Here is a 22686-nt window from a genome sequence, read left to right as displayed (position 1 = left end):
AGCAGTAGTGATTTGACAACTCTATACCTTATGCTAAGCTTGCAAGTGTAGCTACAGTCTGTCACCATACAGTGCTATTATAATACCGTTGGCTACATTCCCTGTGCTGTACCTTTCATCTTTGTGATTTACTCTTTCCATAACTAGAAGCCTGTTCCTCCTACTCCGCTTCACCTATTTTGCCTGACCTCCCAACCCCCCTTCTCTTGGGCAACCACCAGTTTGTTCTCTGTGTTTAAGTCTTCCATTAAGTTCTACAGTACAGTTGACCCTTGAACCATGGGGGTGGGGGTTAGGGGTGTTGACCTGTGCAGTTGAAAATCCACATACAACTCTTGACTCCCCCCCAAAATGTTAACTACTAATAGCCTACTGTTGACTGGAAGCCTTACTGATAAGATAAACAGTGAGTTAACACATATTTTGTATGTTACACGTATTATATACTGTATTTTTGCAATAAAGTAAACTAGAGAAAAGATGTTAAAATCATAAGGATGAGAAAATACATTTACAGTACTGTGTTGTATTTATAAAAAAAAAAATCTGTGTATAAGTCAACCCATGCACTTCAAACCTGTGTTGTTCAAGGGTCAGGTGTAATTCAAGTTTAAATGGTGAAAATTTTTTACCTAAAGATATTATGTCGCATGGATGAAGTAAGTCTTAAAAATCAGATTTGTAGGGAAATCTTAACTTCAGTGATTTTAGTGATCATAACATGATCCTCAGTTTACAAAGCTATTTCCTTTTTAGCATAAGGTATTATATAGGCTTGACCTATAGCTGTAGTATTTGGGAGACAAGGTTTAAATAACCACAGTGCTTGCTTTTGAACATCAAATGCTTTCTGTTACACTTTTTTAAAGGAAGTACATATTTACATATATAGAGAGAAACTAAAAGATAAGCTGGGTTATAGCAGAATCTCACTTTTTATGTTTGCCATCAAATAGCAGTTCCTTCCTCTTTAGTTTCCCATCCCCAAAATACCAATACAACAAAACATTTTACTCCGTTTTCCACATTAAGGCCGGCAAACCAGAACAAAAGCCCTTACCCAAATTCTTAAAACACTTAAAATAGGAAAAGTGACTCAGAAGTTTTTTAGGAGGAAGAGGAGAGGTAGTACATATGTTTCCCTAGAATCTCAAATGAAAATAATTAAGTGAGAACTTTCTAGGTAGGTGGCATCAGTTCACCTTAGGCAGAGGATAACTAATTTCAGCAATGTATGTGTTACAAAATGCTACAGTATCAAAATGAAGGGACTTTTGCTATAGGTTCTAGACTTTTGTCCTTTCCGTTATTCTTTTGAGCTTGTTATAGTGCAATTTGTATAGAAACAGAAGCTTGATTTTTTTTTTTAATATGAATTTCTCTTAAAATAAGTTTAACTCTTATTTAAGCAGTTATTTTCTGTGTAATATGCTAATCATAACGTGGAATGGTAGATATTGTGCATTCTTCTTTGATCCATTAGTTATTTTGGATTGTGTTGTTTAATTTCTATGTATTTGTGAATTTCCCTAGTTTTTTTCTTGACTGATACCTAATTTCATTCCATTTTGGTCACAGGGTATAGCTGTTATGATTTTTTAATCCTTTAAACTTTGCTTTGTGGTTTATCCTGGAGAATGTTCTATGTACACTTGAGTAGAATGTGTATTCTGTTGTTGGGGGGAGTGTTTTATAGATGGATTTTCAGTCTTGTTAGTTTATAGGGTTCTATTCAGGGTTTCTATTACCTTGTTGATCTACTGATTATTGAAAGTGGAGTATTTCAATCTTCAACTATTTATTGTTGAATTGTCTACTTTTCTCAGCTTTTGTTTTAGGTATTTTGAGTTCTGTTATGTGCATATTTTTGATTGTTATATCCTCTTGATGAATTGGCCCTTTTGTGACTATAGCATGTTCTTTATTGCTAATAACAGTATTTGTTTCAAAGTATACTTTGGTATTAATGTAGCCACTCCAGCTCTATTTTGGTTACTGTTTGTGTGGTACATATTTTTATATCCTTCTAGTATTATCCTATTTTGTCTTTGAATAGTCTAAAGTGTGTCCTTTTTTAGGAAGCATATAGTTTGGATCATGCTTTTTTATCCATCCTGCAATCTCTGCCTTTTAATTGTGTTTACATTTTATGTGATTACTGTTAAGGTATGGTTTATACCTTCCATTTTGCTGTTTGTCTTCTTTATGCCTTGTGTTGTTTTTATTCTCTGTTCCCCCATTTCCGTCTTTTTTGGGTGTGTATGTGTTAGATATTTTCCAGCATACTATTCTAATTCATTTTTTTGTTAATTTTATCATGTTATTTTTTTTATTTGCCCTGGAACTTAAAACCAGTTCTGATTAATACCAGCTTAATTTCAGTAGTATACAAAGACTTTGCTCCTGTACAGCTCCATTCCATTTCCCCTCCTTTGTGCTATTATTGTCATATATCTTTATGTATTATGTTCTTATCAACACAAATAAATAATTACTGCTTTATTGAGAGTCTTTTAAATCACATAGAACAAAATAAATTTAACAAACCAAAAATGCATTTATACTCCTTTTATATTTACCTGGGTAGTTACCTTTACTGGTATTCTTTATTTTTTGTGTGTGTGGTTTTTGAGTTACTGTCTAGTGTTCTTTTATTTCACTGTGAATGACTGTCTTTTGTATTACTTGCAGTGTAGGTCTGTTAGTGACACATTCACTTTTTGCTAGTAACAAATTCAGTTTTTAACCATAAAATTTTTTGTTTCTCCTTAATATTTACAGATAGTTTTGCTGGATATAAAGTTCTTGGCTGACTATCTTTTCATTTCAGCACTTTTAACATGTCATTCCATTGCCTTTGGGCTCCATGGTGTCTGATGAAGAAATCAAATATTAATCTTATTGAGGATTATATATTGTGCATGATGAGCCACTTTCTTGTTGCTTCTGAAATTCTCTTTTTTTTCCCTTTTGATGCTTTGACTATAGTGCCTCTTAGTGTGGATCTGTTTGAGTTCATTTTATTTGGAGTTCATTGAGCTTTTTGGATGGGAGATTAATTTTTTTATTACTATTATTAAATTTGGAAAGTTTTCAGCCATTATTTCTTTAAATGTTCTTTCTTTCCTTTTCTCAGCTTTGCTTTTGTGACTTTGATGTGCGTGTTTTGGTATACTTCATAATATCCCACAGGTCTCTGAGATTCTGTTCATTTTTCATTTTTCCTTTCTGTTCCTTGACTGGATAATCTCTACTGATCTATCCTTAAGTTCACTGATTCTTTCTGCCTGCTCATATTATGCTGTTGAGCCTCTCCAGTGAATTTTCCAGTGAAAATTTCAGAATTTTCTCTAGTGAATTATTGTACTATTTGCTATTTTTTGTATATATGTAATTTTTATGTTTATTGATAGATTGTTCTCATGCTTTGCTTTAGTTCTTTCATCTTGGCTTCCCTTGTTTTTTGAATATATTTATAATAGCTAACTTAAAGTCTTGTTTAGTAAGTCTCATCTGAACTTGCTCTGAGACAGTTTCTATTGATTGCTTTCTGTTCTGTGGACTCTATTTTTTTGTTTGCATGTCTCAGAATTTTGGTTGAAAAGTGGACATTTTAATATAATGTAGCTACTCCAGAAAGCAGAACATTCCTTCTCTGCAGCACTTGTTTTTCTTACTGTTTGTTGTAGTAGTTTTTTGTTTGTAGTAACTTTTCTGAACTAGTTTTCTCTTGTATTGCCATTGAAATCTCTCCTTGTTTATCTTCGTGTTTAGCTAACCGTTAGACAAAGAGTTCCTTAATTTCCTGGAAGCAGTAAGTCTCCCAGTCTTTGCTAAGGGTGCTTTGTGTGCAGGCAATTGACAGCTCTGCCACAGCCTTCACTTTTGTGATAGTGTGAAGCCTCATGGTCAGACAGAGAGCCTGTGGACTTAAGTCTCTCCCAGGTATGTGCATAGCCTACATCTGAGCTTGGTATTCTTGATTTTCAGGTTTTTCATATTTGTTGGAGCTTTTCAAAGGTGTTATGAACAGCTTATTTTCCCACTTCCTCTTTTAAGGTATTTTGGTCATTTATTGTATGCCTCAAATGTTATCCACTGTTTCAGCAAGTTGCAAGGTTAAACAATTTTCTGGAGTTGTCCCTCCCCTCCCCTTCCCTCCTTCTAGATTTTATTTATTTATTTGGGAGAGAGAGCAGAGAGTACAAGATGGGGGGGGGGGGTGGGGGCAGAGGGAGAGGGAGAAGCAGACTCCCGGCTGAGCATAGAGCCCATCCCAGGACCCTGGGATCATGACCTGAGCTGAAGGCACATTTGAGCCACTCAGGTACCCCTGCAATTGTTTCTGACAGATGCTCCTGGAGTAAAGGTGTTTTTTTTTTGCACTGGTTAAGCTCCAAATCAGCTCAATAGCCTTGGCAAGGGGGTCTTGTAGGGAACCATCAGAAAGGTCAAAAAAAAATTACAAATTTTCTATGATTGGGGCTTTTGAAGAAGCTTTAGCCTCCTCTGCTGGCTTTTCAAGCTGCTGGTTTTACTGCAAATCCATGTTGTTAATTTTCAGGTCTACCATGGAGCTGCCTGGAGAGGCTGGGACTAGGGCAGGTTAAAAAGCCACAAAGGTTTCTCTTTTTTACCAAGATTCAGCCTTTTTTTTTTTTTTTTTTTTAGCAAACCCTTTCTAGATTGCTGAGAGCTTTTGGTTAGATTCTAGAGTTATTAAAAGGCTTATTACAACAATATTTGTCACTTTTCTCTTTGGAGAAGAATTGTTGGAAGTCCTTACTCCACCATTTTCACTGATGTCATTGTGCATTCATTTTTAAAGGTAAAATAAATTATTTCATGCAGATCAGATTGTATTTAGAGCTACAGTGTTTTGCCATCAATTTAAAAAATGTCTTTTCTCCTTTGCTGAAAATTTTGGTTCTCAAAGACTAACATAATTACTCCATTGCTTTATCACATATTACATATGCTAATAGTGTTAGAATAATACCAACACTGCAAGGAACTACATGGTTACTCATTGTAGCATAAGAATCTTTTGTAGTTCTTTTTGTCCTTAGGATATATACCATTGGGAACTTTTGGTCAATTTACTTTGTCCTGTTATGTTATCAGCTGGCTACACAGAAAGGTTTATTTGTTTCATTTTGCTGTTGGCTTTTTAGGGATTGCTTTCTTAACTTGCATTTTTTTTTTTTTTTTTTTTGTAAGGAAACATTTAAAATATATACATGGTTGTAAAATAATTACATTTTTCAAAACTAAATACCATCATATTCCTTCCCCAACCATTTTTAAATTCTAAGTGATAACTTGCTACTCAAAAACCTCTGATTTCTTCCCATTGCCATTAGAGTGGCATCTGATGCCCCTCAACATTTGGGTCCCCATGAAATCCTTATTCTCCATGCCTCTGTCCCATCTTTTTTTTAATCTCAGTTTTTTATTTCAAGATTTTCTTCAAATAGCTTTCCTTTCTCTTACCATGTAGAGATAGAACCAATTGCTCTTTGTGCTCTCAGAAAGTTTTTTTTTTGAAATTTAATCCATCCTGTTTTGTTAGTGACAGCTTTACTGATACATAATTTGCATAAAGTGTGGAGTTGTAGTATACTTTTAAACAGTAGAATGTTTCCGTTCCCCCAAAGTATCTTCTTTTCATTCCTTTAGCTCTTTTTTCAGTATTTATCGTCACATTTTATATTGCAGATTCTGGTATTTGTTGATTTTTTTTTTTTTTTTCAATTTTAGACATTTTCCTACACTGGAAGATAACCTCCCACCTACTTGCTCCATTTGTCCCCTTGTGTCCCTCCTCTCCTATATTGTTTTCAGATTATTATTTTTAAAGATTTTATTTATTTTGAGAGAGAGGACATACGAGCAGGGAGTGGGGCACAGAGGGAGAAGGAGAAGCAGACTCCCCGCTGAGCAGGGAGACCCACAGGGGCTCGATCCCAGGACTGTGGGATCATGACCTGAGCTGAAGGCAGATTGCTTAACTGACGAGCCCCCCAGGTGCCCCATGTTTTCAGATTAAATCAGTGCTTAGATTATGAAGGCTATATAAACAAATGCTGTTCACTATTATTACTTTTCATGTACAGAGGTTCCCCCCCCTTCTTTTAAAAAGGAGCTAATTCACTTTTTGTTGTTTTAGTTTTCTTTGTCTCATGTGGTCCCAGTATGGTCAAACACATCAGGTAATATACCAGTCCCTGCTCCCCCTGCCTTCCCTCCCCCCTTTTTAAAAAAAATTAGCCTTCTTCGAAGATTGCTCTGGCTGTGCAGGCCACAAGGCCTGTTGGACAACTGGCATCCTGGGACTTCCTGTCGCCCTCATCCTAGGGCTCTAAGAGGCATAAGCCTAGTAGCTAGTGCTTTGGTAGCCAAAATGGGGAAGACAGCCGTTCCTCACCCTGATCTGTGCATGGTGTTTCTGTTTCTGTTCGGTATCTGTAGAGTTAAACATTTGATCTTTTGTTGGTATTGGGGTGGGTTGGGAGGGAAGGTGGTGGGGAGATAATAGAGAAGGGACAATTCCCTAGCATCCTCGTCTAGAGGAACAGAATTAGAAGTTTAACTAGTTCTCATTAATTTCTTTAATAATTCTCCTCTTTTCAACCCCTTCTACTATTTCTTAACCCTACCTAGGTGAAACCTAGGATTCTGCTGCTTGAATAGGTTTTTCTGACTTGTTATCTGAACCGCCAAGACACTTGGCATTTCATTCGCTTTTTGTTTTTCAGAATTTTATTAGGCTGGTTTGTCCCCTTGTTCTTGTTCCCTTGTCCCCTTCTCTTTTTCTGGTCTGATTATCTTACTCTATAACAAGCTACCCCCAAAACAACGTTTTATTACGTTAACAAGATGTGTGTGTCAGGAATTTGCAAAGCTTACTGCAGGGATGTCCTTTTCTTTGCTCCACATGTTTGGGGCCTCAGCTGTGATGACCCATGACAGAGGGACACTCAAACAGCTGGGGTTGCAGGATTTATTTCTAAGATGGCTTCTTTTTTTTTTTTTAAGATTTTTATTTATTTATTTAACAGAGAGAGACACAACGAGAGAGGGAACACAAGCAGGGGGAGTGGCAGAGGGAGAGATGCAGGGCTCCATCCCAGGACCCTGGGATCATGATCTGAGCTGAAGGCAGACGCTTAACGACTGAACCACCCAGGCGCCCTCTAGGATGGCTTCTTCATTAAATGTGTGGCACATTGGCAGGGATGGCTAGAAGGCTGGGCTCAGCTGGAGCAGTCAACTTGAGGACCTACATTTGGTCTTCTCAGGATGGTTGCTTTAGGGTAGTTGGACTTATTACATGGCAGCTCAGAGATCCAAGAGTTAATGTTTAAGAGGATCTGGTGAAAGCTGCATGCCCTTTTCTGACCTTTATTCAGAAGTCGCATGGTGCTATTTCCACCATAATCTATTGGTCAAAACAGTCACAAGCCCCAGTCAGAATCTAGCGGAGGGGACAGAAACTTGATCTCTTGTTAGGGGAGTGGCATTGTCATGCTGCAGAAGAGCATCTGAGATAGAAGCTATTGTTGTTGTCAGTGTTGGAAAGTACAATCTGCTACTCTTCTGTTTTTAAGGGTGGCTGTCTTTTAATTCCTTCACTCTTGATTCAGAGGTGTTGAGAGAGAGCAGTGATAAACTCATCTGTTCAAATTGTCTTGTTTAACTTGCATAATTTTTGCTTTTAAGTGAACTTTTTAAATTGAAGTGTAACAAGTACACAGTTGAGTTCACCTATCATAATTATGCTAGCAGTTCGATGAATTATCAGAAAGTGAACATATTTTGTAAATGCCACCCCAAATCAGGAAATGGCCTTGTTTTATTAAAATAGCACAGTGTAGTAACCATTTTTTCCTCCTTAATGATTCTTTGGTTAAATTGTGTTTAACTTAACTAAAGAAATGGTTCAATTGTGTTTTCTATACTCTGTTTAAAAAGATGAGGAAATCTTGAAGAGATTATAACCATGGTGGCTTAACAATGTAGTTATAGTGGAAGCTTTCAGTTGTATTTAAATATGTGCAAGTGGAATGTCTCGCTCTCTAACACAACATACGAATGAAGTTTACTCTTCCTTTTTTGGCAGACTTTTAGAGCATTGTTTATCAGTTTTTTTCCCCATCATGACAACGGGAAGAAATGTGTTTTATGTTGTGATCCACTACATAACATACATGTATTTTATAACTGGAAAAATTTTTTCCCATAAAACAATACTTCGGGAAAGCACTGCTTCAGAATGTAAGGTATTCAGTTGGAATTATCTAGAATTGCACATCAGTGGAGTTTAAATTAATGAGCTACTGAACAGAGAGGGTTGAGGAGGACATTTGTGGAAAGGGCTGTTTAGAAGAATATTTATACTTGGTCCAAAAGCCCTTTGAGAACTGAGAGAGAAGCAGCTTATTATTTCCTTTTTAAAATAGGTATTAAAATTTTCAGAGCAGTTTTCTTTCGGAGTAGCTTTGTCTACTTCTCATTGTCATTGTCTCCCTACCCCTGCACGTGGATTATAACATTATAACATTTTTACTTCCTGGAGGTGAATTAATACGTGAATATGGTTAAGAACAAGTGTACCATGTGTTTTACTCAAACCTTGCCACAATATCTGTCTTCATTGTCTTTTAAAGTAAGCCTTTTAATACCTCTGACTAAGCCTTAGTTTCTTGTCTGTAAGTAGGGATGGTAGTACTTACCTCATAGCTTTGTGTGAGTTGAATAAGGTAAAGTACACAGTGTTAAGAAGTTTTTAAGTGTTGTTAATAAGTAACAATCCTAATAATCAGTTTGGTGAACAGGAATAGGATATGATAGGATGAGGTGGTGATACATGTTAATGCAAAAGTTCCTTTATGTCCCAGATAGGGTTGAAAGGAAGATTATAGGAAGAGATTCCAGGAAGAGTACTGTGTGGAGAGTGGGTTGTGGGAAAGGTATTATTTGGAGGAATAGACCCGAAGGAGTAGGTTGTACCTGTGATGAATGTGGGTTTTAGGTACTCTTAGAGATGTTTCTTTTTCGTATCTCCCCCCCACCCTAGCCCCCAGGTTTTGCCACTCACTAGCTGTGAGAACCCAGATGGATTACTAACAAAACTACTAAAGTTCATGATTTATTTTTAGAAAAGAATCTGACATAATTCAAGATTTTCTCTTATTTATTTTTATTATGTTCAGTTAGCCACTGTATAGTACATAATTAGTTTTTTGATGTAGTGTTCAGTAATTCATTAGTTAAGTATAACACCCAGTGCTCATCACAACACGTGCCCTCCTCAATACCCATCACCCTGTAACCCCCTTCCCCCAACCTACTCCCTTCTGAAAACCTCAGATTGTTTCCCAGGGTCCATAGTCTTTCATGGTTCATCTCCCTCTCTGATTTCTCCCCCTTTGGATTTCCCTCCCTTCCCCTATGGTCCTCCGTGGTATTGCTTATGTTCCACATATGAGTGAAACCATATGATAATTGTCTTTCTCTGCTTAACTTACTTCACTTAACATAAGCCCCTCCAGTTCCATCCATGTTGATGTAAATGGTGGGTACTTACGTTTCTGATGGCTGAATAATACTCCATTGTATATATGTACCACATCTTTATCCATTCATCCATTGAAGGGCATCACAGCTTCTTCCGCAGTTTGGCTATTGTAGACAGGTTTTCTCTATTTTAAAAAAAGATTTATTTATTTTAGAGAGCAAGTGAGCACCTAACTGGGGCGGGGAGAGGGAGAGAGAATCTTCAAGCAGATTCCCCACTGAGCGTGGAGCAGAGCCAGATACAGGCTCCATCCCAGGACCCATGAGATCATGACCTGAGCCAAAACTAAGAGTCAGACGCTCAACCGACTGAGCTACCCAGGTGCCCCAATTCAAGGTTTTCTCTTAATAACATCACTTCTTCTTGTCTACATTTTGAATGTTGTCTTGAGTGATTAGAAAAAGTGGCATTAGCAAAGCTAGCCTGAAATCCAGCATAATACCGGATACTCCTGTGAGAGTATGAAGTGACAGCATACTGTGCTCAAAAAGAGTCATAGTCCTACTGTCTTACACTCTCTTCTTGGGTTAATTTTTGACCTATGGTAGTAAACCTAGTTAAGATGTGTCTTTATTCTGCATGCTTTGTTGACAGAAATATCTGCAGCTTACCAGGCTTTTCCAGAAACGAGAAAATGTTTTAGTCAGTTACACCTTGTGGATGCTTCCTAGGCATTGAACCTAGTTCTGAGTTCATTTCTTGCCATGAGTCATCTGGTCAGTATGAAAATTCTGTGCACAGTGGTAATGTGTTAGGTATGTAGAAAAATGATTATGTACCTTACCTCTTTTATATTGCTGGTCATGAGTTTATGTTGCCTCCTCTTTTTAATTAAACAACAGAGGAAAGGGCAGAAAATGTAGTTCGGGAAAATGTTAGCACTGTAGCTGAAAATGATACTGCCTCTGTTCCAGCGTAAGAAAAAGTGACTTTTCTCTAATTCTGAGACCCAGCCCATTTTCATTGCTTGTGCATCACCCTCTGGTATTCTACACTGCTGTTAAAGATAAAAATGTCTGCTGTCATAAAAACACATTTTTTTCCTAGCAGAGAGGCACAGCTGATGAGTTTTGTAATATTTTTGCTGCCCCTCCCCCCCAAAGGGCTGGAGAATTTTTCAGAAACATATATTTCACGTTCATTGTAGACCATGCAGGCTAGAAATAGTAAATACCTTGTCCTCTGTGGGGAGCAACACTGGTGCTCCTAGGACTGTGCTGTGCTGAGCGCTAATATAGGTACTATAAGTTGAATGTGGGTTTCCATAGTAATGTCTGAGGGGAGAAAATAAGAGAGAAAGTGTCAGTATCTATTCACTTACCAATGCCTAACTTTTTTTTTGAATTAAAAAAATTTTCCCAATCCTTTGGCTGCCTTTATGTTAAAAAAAGAATGAAAAAAATAAAGGGAAAATGCAGTTTTTCTTCTTACTGTATGCTTCCTTAGATTGCCCCTCCCTGACTGCTGTATACTTTAACAGAACAGTATTTTCTTTGTCTTGGCATGTCTCTATTTTAAAATTTGCCTTACCTTTTTTTTTTAAAAAATATTTTATTTATTTATTTGACAGAAAGAGACAAGCGAGAGAGGGAACACAAGCAGGGGGAGTCGGAGAGGGAGAAGCAGGCTCCCTGCAGGGAGCCGGATGTGCGGCTCCATCCCAGGACCCTGGGATCATGACCTGAGCTGAAGGCAGATGCTTAACGACTGGGCCACCCAGGCGCCCCTTGTCTTCCCGTCATGATTGCAATTTCTGTGAGGACAGTGTATGTCTTACTTACTTTGGAATCTGGTATACCTACATAGCACAGTGTCTGCCACATAATATGTGTCCAGTAAGGAATTACTATATTACTTACAACTTGTATTTTACTAACACCGTAAGTCTTTAAAGCAGTTTGATTCCCCATTTGGCCAGATAGTTTTCATAGTATTCCTTGATTGTATTTATGACAGCACATCAGAATTGTCTATTTCAGTGTCCCTATCCCCCCAGCACAGACGTACTTTGAGAGCATGGATCTTTTATTCCTTTCTGTATTTCCTTAGTCTGTCATAATGTCTGATAAATTGTATCTGTGTAGTAAATGTTCAAATTCAAGTTAATTTTTTTTCATGAAAATATGAAGACAAGATTATTTCTGAAGTGAATTGTTCATATTAGTTGACTTTTTTTTTTTTTTGCCAGAAAGAAAAGAAAGCATATTGATAATGTGGGTAGACTTTATTTATCTTAAACTTATGTGAGATAGGTAGAACAGATAGTATTCTTATTTTACACAGGTGGGAACTGGGGCCCAGAGGGTTTTAGGTGGCTTCACTAAGATCCTAATTATCAGATAATGAAGCTGGGGCTTAAACCCAGGTTTGTTAAGTACTTGAATTTTACTTCAAACGTGAGTTTTAAAAGTTTTTAGTTTACTTAATAATGTCTGGGTAATTCAAAGTTTTATGTTCTTGCAATATTCAAAATTAACGTTTCCCTTTAAAGTTATATGTTAGAGATTAAAGTGTGGAGTAGTAGTATCTATATTAGAGTGCCTTTGGGTAACCTAAAGTACAACTGGACGTATTCTTGAGTGAATGTGTACTAGCTTCTCATTTATGGGTTTACAGTGCTAGGGTAAATGTAATACAGAAAGAAATTCGTGCAGAGACTGTTGGCTTGGTTTATTTTTATTTAAAGTGTTACTTAAATTTGTTCAGACTTCTCTACGTAAATTCCTTATGCATGCATATCTTTGCCACAACTAGAAAACAGATTATAGTTATAAATCACATTTATAAATAAACTAAAGCCAATACAAAAGTTAACACTAATGCAGTGGGTGATGTTTTGTCAAAATGAATCACTTGGCTGATGTTAGGGTTATGACATCTCAAATTCTTTTGGTATACCTATACTATGGTGTGCTGCATGACTTCATTCTCCTGCAGTTTTTCTCTTTTGGAACCGGTACAGAAACCCTGTTATATTTTGTACATTGTCTCATTTGGTCTTCGCTTTTGGGAAATGAGTAATTTGCTACTAAAAGTAGCACTGCTTGGCGTCAATATAGTTGTGAAGGTAAATGTCGGCATTAGCAGCATTACATGTCAGTATTTGGATTTGAGTCATCAGTGTAATTGAGCATGTTTTATCAGGCATTTCTAAATTATAGAAGTTAAATGCAATTAAAATTTACCCATAAGGGGGATGCCTGGGTGGCTCAGTTTGGTTGGGTGTCTGCCTTTAGCTCAGGTCGTGATCCTGGGGTGCTGGGATCGAGTCCTGCATTGGGCTCCTGGCTCAGCGGGGAGCCTGCTTCTCCCTCTGCTGCTCTTCCTGCTTGTGCTCTCTTTTGCTATGTCATATAAATAAAATCTTAAAAAAAAAAAATTTACCCATAAGTGTTTCTAGGATACCAGAGAATACATACGGACCCCAGTTTGAAAGACACTGATTTCTACAATAGCATATAAGTCAAATCTCATTTTGTGTTAGTATGATTATACGGTTTTTATGTATTTGAAGAATTAATCATTTTGAACTAAAAAGCTAGAATAATTGTAAAGAAATCACAGTTGAAGGTATCACAGAATCTTGAATTAGCCATTTAAATTTTATTTACATACTAGGAGAAAGGCAGTCTATTCAGTGGAGGCAGAAGGGGAGGTGGCAGTTTGCAGAGATGGATAGTTCATGATTTTTGTCAGAAAGTAACTCTCATAAAAGCTAGAGAGGTATGTCTTGAGCAGTACAAATAAATGCTCTGACAGATCATAAAAAGGAGAAATTACTTTGGGCAGGGAGAATTGAAGTTTTTCTAGGCGAATTTTTTTTCTTAATAGACTTCATTTTTTAGAATAGTTTTAGATTTACAGAAAAGCTGCAAAGATAGTACAGAGAGTTCCTGCACTCAGTTTCCCTTATTAATATCATATTAGTATAGTACTAATGAGCCAATGTTGATAATGTCATTATTAGCTAAAGTCTATTGTTTATTTTGGTTGCCCCAGATTTTACCTCATGTCCTTTTCTGGTTCCAGGATCTCATCTAGGATTACTACCTTAATAGTTAGTTGTTAGGTCTCTAGACTCCTCTTGGCTGTGACGTTTTCTCAGACTTTCTGCACTTTTGGTGACCTTAGTAGTTTTGAGGAATACTGGTCCAGGTATATTATAGGATGTACTTCTATTGGTATATGTCTGTTGTTTTTCTCATGACTAGACTGGGGTTATGGGCTTTTCAGAGGAAGATCACAGAAGGAAAGTGACATTTTTATCACTACACATCAAAAGTTTTATCCCTCCTGGTAGAGTACATAAATTGTTTGGGAATCTCCTGCATGGGAGATTGGGCTCTTTTTCATTTATTAAAGTACTGCTTTATTTAGCTCCATTCCACAGATTTTGGTGTATTGTGTTTTCATTTACATTCATTTAAAAATATTTTCAAGTTTACCTTTTGATTTCTGCTTTGACCCATGGGTTTTTAAAGAAGTATGTTTGGGGATTAGTATCTAGATACTTGGAGATTTCTCAAATACTGTATTGATTTAATTCTGTTTGGTCAGAGAATATATTTTGTATGATTTGAATACTTTCAAAATGTTTAAATGTTTTATGGTCTGTGTTGCTGAGTGGTCTCTGTGCACGTGAAAAGAATGTATATTCTGTGGTAAAAATGTAAATTAAGTCAGTTTGGTTGATTGTATCTCTTAAGTCTTCACCCTATTAATTGTAAGACTATTTCTATCAATCATTGAAAGAGAGTTGTTGAAATCTTTGACTATGATTGTAGTTTTGTCTTTTTTTTCCCTTTCAGTTCTGCCATTTTTGGTTAATATATCTTGAAGCTCTTTTATTTAGGAGGGTAAATGTTTAGGATTGTAATAGCTTCCTGATGTGTTGATTCTTTTATTGCAAAATGACCGCTTTAATCCTGGTATCACAGTTTTTGTTCTGAAATCCACTTTAATTTTAATATTGTTGCTCTAGTGTTCTTTTGATTAGTGTTAGCGTAGTGTGTCTTTTTCCATCGTTTTGCTTTTAACCTCTTTCTGTCTTTAAAGAAAATTTTTTATAGGTAGCATGTAGTTGGGTCTTCCTTTTATTTCCAACAGATGGTATTTGCCTTTTCCTTTTTAATTTGTTCTGAAATGTTAAATTTTGAAATATTAGCTTTATAGGGAGTTACAAAGAAATATACAGGGTAACCCTGTGTGTACCCATCACCCAACATCCCCCGGTGTTAACATCTTACTTAACTGTAAGTACACCTTGAAGAAATTGACAATGAAAGGAAAATTGATGGGGAATTGACAGTAGTAAATCTAAAGAGCTTATTTGGATTTCACCAGATCTATATGTACTCGTGTGTGTATATAGCTCTGCAGTTTATTAGTGTGTTTTTGTGTAACCACAACCAAGATACATAAGTCCATCATCAGGACAAGTCTCTCTTGTGCTACCTCTTTATAGCTACACCAACCCCGTCTAACTCCTGGGAGTCATTTGCTCTCCATCTCTGTAATTGTTATTTCATGAGCATTTTATAAGTGGAGGGATGTAGCATGGAGCCCTTTTAGATTGGTTTAATTTCTTTGCAGTTCATCCAAATAGTTGTGTATATTAGTAATCTTTTCCTTTTTATTCTGAGCAGTACTCCATGGTGTGGATATACCACAATTTGTTTAACCATTCACTCATAGAAGGACATTGGTTAGTTTCCAACTTTTAGCCAGTAAACTGCTCTGAACATTTGCATGCACATTTCTACATGAAAATAAATTTTCATTTCTCTAGGATAAATATCTAAGAGTGTAACTGCTGAGTTATATGGTAAGTCCAATTTTTTGATTTTAAAGGAACTGCCAAACTATTTTCCAGAGTGTCTGTGCCATTTTACAATCCCACCAGCTATGTATGAGTGATCCAGTTTCTGTGTATCCTCTCCAGCATTTGGTATTATCACGGTTGTTTTAGTCATTCTAATGGGTGTATGGTGATAACTCATTGTGATTTTAGTTTGCGTTTCTCTCATAGGGAATGAGACCATTTGACTATTTTTATGTACTTATTTGCCATTTGTAGATCCTCTTTGGTAAAATGTCCTAATTCTGTCTTTTGTCCATTTTCTAATTTGAGTAATTTTTAAATGTTGAGCTTTGAAAGTCATTTATATATTTTAGATATGAATCTGCTGCTTCACAGGTGGATCAGATCATCTGTTGGTGTCCTAGCTGAGGAGCAGAAGTTGAGTTACTATTGTTGCCTCTGGGGATGGATCAGGGTCCCTACCAGTGTGTGGTTGTAGTGGGGAAGGAGAGGCCTAGAATGGCCTGAGGCTTTCGAGCTACTGCTAAGGGTGGATTGGCCTGTCTACTTTTGCATTCGTTAATTTTTTTTTTTTTTTTTCCCTTCTGTCCCTCCTTTCTTTTCATACCTCTTGGTTCTGGGTTGCAGGTCTTTCTATTGTTCAGTCCAGGGTATATGGGACATAAAATGAAAACTCAGGGACTCACTATGATGCCTTTCTTGAAGTCCTGAGATCCCTGTCACCTTCTTTGAAGTTTTGTTTCCTTTTTTTAAAAAGACTTTATTTATTTGACAGAGAGAGACACAGCGAGAAAGGGAACACAAGCAGGGGGAGTGGGAGAGGGAGAAGCAGGCTTCCCGGCGAGCAGGGAGCCCGATGTGGGGCTCGATCCCAGGACCCTGGAACCATGACCTGAGCTGAAGGCAGACGCTTAACGACTGAGCCACCCAGGCACGCCTGAAGTTTTATTACCACCTGTTGAATACTTTTTCAGGTATTTGTGTTTATAGGAGAGTAGTGGGGGAAGTTAGTGTATGCCATCTTGTTCTGTAACTGGCAGCTAATCCCTACCTTTTAATTGAGCTGTCTTGACTATTTTTGCATTTAGTGTGATTACTGAAATGGTTAGGTTCGGTCTGTCATTTTGCTGTGTGTTTTCTGTTTGTTCCATATGTTTTTTTGTTCTCTTTTTCCTCCTGTGTTTTTGCCTTTCACAGGGTTAAGGGAGTAGTTTTCACAAGTCTTTTAAAAAACGTTTTGGGCTAGCTTGTTCTAAAGTATTAGCTATACTTCATTTTTTTTTTAAGTAGTTACTTTAGGATTTAAAGTATACATGTTTCCTTATCACAGTCTACTTTCAGGTAACATATCTTTTCTTAGATACTGTAAGAAACTTACTGTAGTACACTTCTGTTTTACTTCTTCTGGACTTCGTAATTGTTGTCATTCATTTTACTTCTACATTTGTTATCAGTCCCACAGTACGTTGTTACTATTTTTGCTTTAAGCAGCCAATTATCATTTAAGGAGATTTAAATAAATTTCAAAAATTTATATTTACTCACATATTTATGATTTCTGTTGTTCTTTGTTTTTGTAGATTTAGATTTGTCTTGTGTTATTTTCCTTCTGCCTGAAGGACCTTTAATATTTCTAATAGTGAAGATTTGCTGGTAACTAATTCTTTCAGCCTTTGTGTGCAAAAGTTTATATTTTGCCTTTATTTTTGAAAGATCTTTTGGCTCGGTATAGAATTCTAGATTGACTTTTTTCAATGTTTTATAAAGATGTTGCTCTCGTGTTCTCTGCCTTACATTGTTTTTGAGATGAAGTTTGCTGTCATTTTATCTTTTTCTTCTATAGGAACGGGGCTGTCCCTGCTTCTCCTCCCTTGGCTGCTTTTAAGAGTTTCTTTTTTATTGCTAGCATTAAGCAATTTTTGTTTTGTTTTGTTTTTTAAACTGTTTCTTGTGCCTGAGATTTGTTGAGCTCCTTGGACATGTGGGTGTATAGTTTTCATCAAATTTGGGAAATTTTCTACTGTTATGTCTTTTATATATATAGTTTTCTGTCTCCTCTCTCCCCTTTCCTAACAGCATCCCAATTACGTGTATGTCAAGCTTGAAGTTCACTGTTTTTTTCTCCCACAATATTTAATATGCTGTTAATTGCATCCAGTATGTTTTTTACCTTACACATTGTAATTTTCATTTGAGTCTTTTATACTTTTTTGTTTCTCCTTAACATGCTCATGCTTTTCTCTATTTTCTTGAACTTAAGAAGTAAAGTTTTAAATAATGCTATAACTTGTATAACTTGTGATTCGTTTTTGTTTTTATGGGTCATAGTTTCTGGATTGTCTTCATGTCTTGTAACTTTCGTTGGATGCTAGACAGTGTGAACTTTACCTTGTTGGTTTCTGGATATTGCTGTTTTGTTTTAAATATTTTTGAGCTTTGTTTTGGGATGAAATTAAGCTTACTGGAAATTGGTCATTTTGACGCTTTTACACTGTTAGAGGGGAAGAGAGCAATCTTAGGGGCTAATTTTGCCCCACTACCGAGCCAATATCCTGAGGATGCTCCTTATATTATGAGGTATTTCCACTCTGACTTGTGGGAATAGCAACTATTTTTGGCACTGTTGGAGCCTTACAGATTTTTCCACTTGTTTATTTCAGGTGGTTCTAGTGTAATTTCCTTACCTTCATGTACTCATTGTTACTCATCTGAGGACTGAAGGTGGAGGGGGCGGGCACCACCTGTACAGGTCTCCGAAGTGCTCTCTCTACAGCTCTCTCCTTTCTCATTTCCTGCCTTGGCCTATTTAAATTTTCAGCTTCTTTTTGAGTCTGAGGGACTGCACTTTACGCTCATTTCCCTACCTTTGGCATCACATGGAAACTCTTTCCAGAAATTAAGCTGGGGGCAGTCATAGGGGTTACCTCATTTGTTTCTTCTCTCTCAGGGATCACTGCCTTTATTGCTTGTTGTAACTAAAAACATTGTTTCACATATTTTGCTTGGTTTATTTAGTTAATGTGGCAGGATAAATCTGGTCCTTTTATTCCATTTTTGCTAGAATCAGAAGTCCTAAATAAATTTGTAGTTGTGATTTTATTTTAAATCTGCTTATGTAGAATACTTCTTGATAAAGAATAATTCTTAACTTACCTTTATCCCAGGAATGTCCTATAGATTTTTTGCTCAAATTTGGGTAGCATGTAAGGTATACAGAGTAATGTACTGTGAAAGAGAGTAAGGAATGACGTAGGAGTGAAACAGAGGATTCAGATCACGTGCCACATATGATCATTGTTTTCAGTGCAAACACAAGTATTTCTAGTTTTGAGGCCATACATTTATTTATAGTGAATGCATGCTTTAGTCCAGGGCTTTCCGCCTCCATTACATTGGAACACTGTTGTCCCAGTAGGTTTTAATTGCTTTCACGACAAAAAGGGTTCTGTGGACGTACTAAGGAAGTTCTAGAGAAAAGTTTGTCTCTATTTTAACATTTCTCAAAACCAGTAATACTAATGAATTCTCTGACTCACCAGTGAACCAATGTAGACCTCATGACTGGACTTTAGTGATCCTCTTCTGAATATCTTTAGAGATGTGTCATTATTAATGATCAGGGATGTTTTTCTAAAGATTTTGTTATAGAGAATGTGAGTGATGGGGGGAGGGGCAGAGCGAGAGAGAGAGAGCGCGCACGAGAATTTTAAGCAGACTCCCCACTGAGCGTGGAGCCCAACACAGGGCTCAATCCCATGACCCTGAGATCATGACCTGAGCCAAAAATCAAGAGTTGGACGCTTAACCTACTGAGCCACCCAGCTGCCCTGGGGGATGTTTTAATAATGTCTAAATAAGGTGTATTTAATTTTCATGGGGTATTTAAATGCATTCGAGAATTCGTATTTTTACTGAGTCTATTGATTCCTTTTGATGTGTATTTACTTAGGTGGTTTTCCTTATTTTGCTGGTAAGGTCTTGTATATATGTTATTTTATACAGGGCGTATGTTTATTTGTAGGAATAATTCTTAGACTTGCTCTATTAAAAGAGGGTGGATACATACGCACATGCATGCACACACTAACAATATGCACATACATACATATGCATGCATTTGTGTTTTTGATAGACATTGACATTTCTTTCTCCATTGAAGTTGTGTCAGTAGGTACTCACACCACTTCGAAAGCCTGTATTTAAGAGAAACTTGATGAATATTCTCTAGTTATTTCTTCACAACCTAATATGTTTTTGATCAGTCTAGAATAGTGATTAAACAGGTGGACTCTGGAGGCAGCCTCTCTGGTTTCTAATCCTGACTTTGCTGTTTACTAGCAATTTGACCTTGGGCAGATTACTGTTTCAGTTTTCCTATCTGTAAAATGGGAGAATAATAGTACCTTGGTCAAGGGCTGCTGTTAATTAGATGAATTAATATATATATAGCACTTTGTGTCTAGCCCACAATAGAAGCTACTTAAGTATTATCTATTATTGATTATTGAACCTCATGAGTGGGGCTGCCTGCCCCCTCCCCATGTTTACTGGCCATTAAAGTTTCTTTTTTTTTTTTTAAAGATTTTATTTATTTATTTGAGAGAGAATGAGAAATAGAGAGCACGAGAGGGAAGAGGGTCAGAGGGAGAAGCAGACTCCCTGCTGAGCAGGGAGCCGGATGTGGGACTCGATCCCGGGACTCCAGGATCATGACCTGAGCCGAAGGCAGTCGCTTAACCAACTGAGCCACCCAGGCGCCCCTTAAAGTTTCTTTTTATGTGATTTGTGATTAACCTTTTCTTTAAATTTTAGCACAGTAGTACACACATTTAATTACAGTCAAAAAACTTATTAAAACAGTAGCCCCTAGCTCTCTCTTCCTGTTTTCTTCTCCCAAGTTTTAGCTCTGCTGATCGTATGTACCTTCATGTCTGTAAGTAATATGCTTGTGTTGCTTCTTGATTTTTCCAGTTTTAAGCATTTTTGATTTTCTACAGTGAAAGGTGAAGATTTGGCTTTTTTTCTCAGCATCCTCCTACTGTACTCTTTATACTTATATTGTTAACCAAAGTATTCATTGTTTGCTTTGTGACTGTGTAAACTATAGTAATGGCTGAGTCATGTAATTATTTTTCTCTGCAATAGCTTCTCATGAATTTAATAATTTTCTTTCTGATTATTTTCCTATGCGTTTATCACTAATTTGAAGTCATTCCCTAATTCTTCATCAGTTGTCTAAATCACGTCTCAGGAAATTAAGATACATGAAGCACTTGATCAGTTTTTATTTTCTTGAAGAAACCTCTTCCATAAGCCTTCTAACTTGCTCCAGTGTGGACTGATGTTTCCGCTGCATGTATTAACATCATCTCACAGAAGAAAGCTCCTTCAGTTTTAATGTTTTGTCACTTTGCTTTTTAACAGTCATATATCTTGGACTTTTTTCCTTGTCGGTACTTTATGTATTCTTGTATTTAAAAAAATGGCTGTTTGGTATATCCAGTATAGCTGTACTGTAATTTAATTAATTCCATATTGATGAGGATTTGTGTTTCCAGTTTTGTAGTGAACATCTTTGTATATTTTTTTTACAGTTTTGCATAGGATAAATATCTAGAAGTAGAATACTGCTGGGTCAGATGGAACGAACATTTAAAATGCCTCAGAAAAGATTGTTTACATTTGAAGTGTCAAGTATCTTTTTAAAATACTCTAGATAATACGGAGTTTAACTTTTCCCCCCAGTCTTTTTTTTTGTGTGTGAATAGGCAGATTAATATTGACATTGTACTAAGCTGCACAATTTTATCCTTAAAATACATTTTAGATACTGTGCCAAAATAATATATCTTGCCATTAGAAAATAAAAATGGAGAACACTTGGAGGTTCAGGCATAGCTGTGGTGAAAGAAGTTCCTTCTAGCCTTCTGACTGTATCTCAGATGTAAAATAATTACATTGATGTTTAACCTGTCATGTATAATTTTCTTAATATATTGCTATTTAAAAAACTGAGACAGCTAACATCTAAACAAACCACTGCTGGTTGGGAATATTTGAATGAATGATGCTGTGAATACATTTGCTAATTTATACCACATTAAGATTCTGTATGATAACAGCGATTTAATATATCTTATTGCTGAACAACTGGTATTTGAAAATAAGTATAGTTTTCTTTCTGAGTAGTCTTTTGGAAAAAGTGCATTGAATATAGTTTCCAGTCATAGTTCACTTTCCTAACTTGTACTTATTTAAAAATCTTCTCATCAGGAGGGAGTTAAATCATGCCCGAACTAAAAGTCCAGCAAATCTGACTTCCTTTCCCTCATTTTGGTTTGCATGTTCATTTACAACCATCATTTCTCTTCAAACTTTCCACTTAGTGTATCAAAAATCAATGTTATGAAAGTTCTCTAAAAGGTTCAGCGGTTTTTTGGAGTCTCTGAATGACTACAGCATTCTGTAAATTTGCTTCTTCCAATGTGAGTGTTTCTTCTAGCAATTTGAGGAAAGGAAGAGCTGTGGCCAGGGAAAAGGGAGGACTTCTTTGAGATCCTTGGTATTTTTCGATGAAGTCTTTGATGTGGCTTATCCTATGAGAAATGTTAAATTTCTGGACAATCCTTTTTCCATTGGCTAACCAGATCTGTACATTAGTGATGGGTTCCAGATTGTTTAGTTGAACAACAGACAAATTATTTTTATTCTCAACTTCAGTACTCTTTGCCTTAGAAACAATTTTTGGTGTGGTACCTTTTTTGATGGAGTTCAGAAACTGCTGACTTGCACCATCAGAGTAACTTCTGAAATCATCATTGACTGTGAATCCATTTTTCCATAATTTTATACTTACATCGACCTGTTTCTTCTGAGACATGCATTTGGCACCAACCTTCTCAGCTTCCTCAAAAAGGCTGTCAACAAAATATTCACAATTTCTTTGTTGATCATCACTAAGAGGTTGGTTGTCAGATCCTGTTTCACAAACCCATTCTTCTTTTATACTTTCGAGATTATCTACTTCTTTCATTCTTTTGTCTTACTCCGGCCGCGGCCGCACTGCCACCTCCCGGCATGGTCCTCTGTTCGCTCAGGGGCCGCGGGCGCCACCTTCCCCCCAGTCTTATTGGTAAAGCAGTATTTCATAGTTTTAACTGTGTATTTCACTATTAATGAGATTAAGTATATTTTCCCTACATTTATTGTCTTATAGTAATTCCTCTTTGGTGAGTAGTCTATTCATGCCCTTTGCTCAGTTTTTTCTTTTCAGTTTCTTTTTCTT

At 36.6% G+C, this 22686-nt stretch overlaps 2 protein-coding genes across 11 annotated transcripts in view; one reads left to right on the top strand and one right to left on the bottom strand.

The window, feature by feature from the left end:
• KDM6A (lysine demethylase 6A) overlaps positions 1-22686 on the top strand; it is a 211935-nt gene that overhangs the window by 19136 nt on the left and 170113 nt on the right. The window lies entirely within an intron of this gene.
• Positions 21805-22446, bottom strand: LOC113930310 (UBX domain-containing protein 2A-like). The gene has a single exon (XM_035725477.1). It carries the CDS (start codon positions 22432-22434, stop codon positions 21805-21807), a length of 630 nt encoding a protein of 209 aa, XP_035581370.1. The 5' UTR covers positions 22435-22446.

Source organism: Zalophus californianus, chromosome X, assembly GCF_009762305.2.
Source record: "Zalophus californianus isolate mZalCal1 chromosome X, mZalCal1.pri.v2, whole genome shotgun sequence".
NCBI lineage: Eukaryota > Metazoa > Chordata > Mammalia > Carnivora > Otariidae > Zalophus > Zalophus californianus.
This window is presented reverse-complemented; position numbering and strand designations above follow the sequence as displayed.

Excerpts from the sequence above, each read along its gene's own strand:
- LOC113930310 (XM_035725477.1), bottom strand. The coding sequence starts at position 22,434 with ATGAAAGAAGTAGATAATCTCGAAAGTATAAAAGAAGAATGGGTTTGT.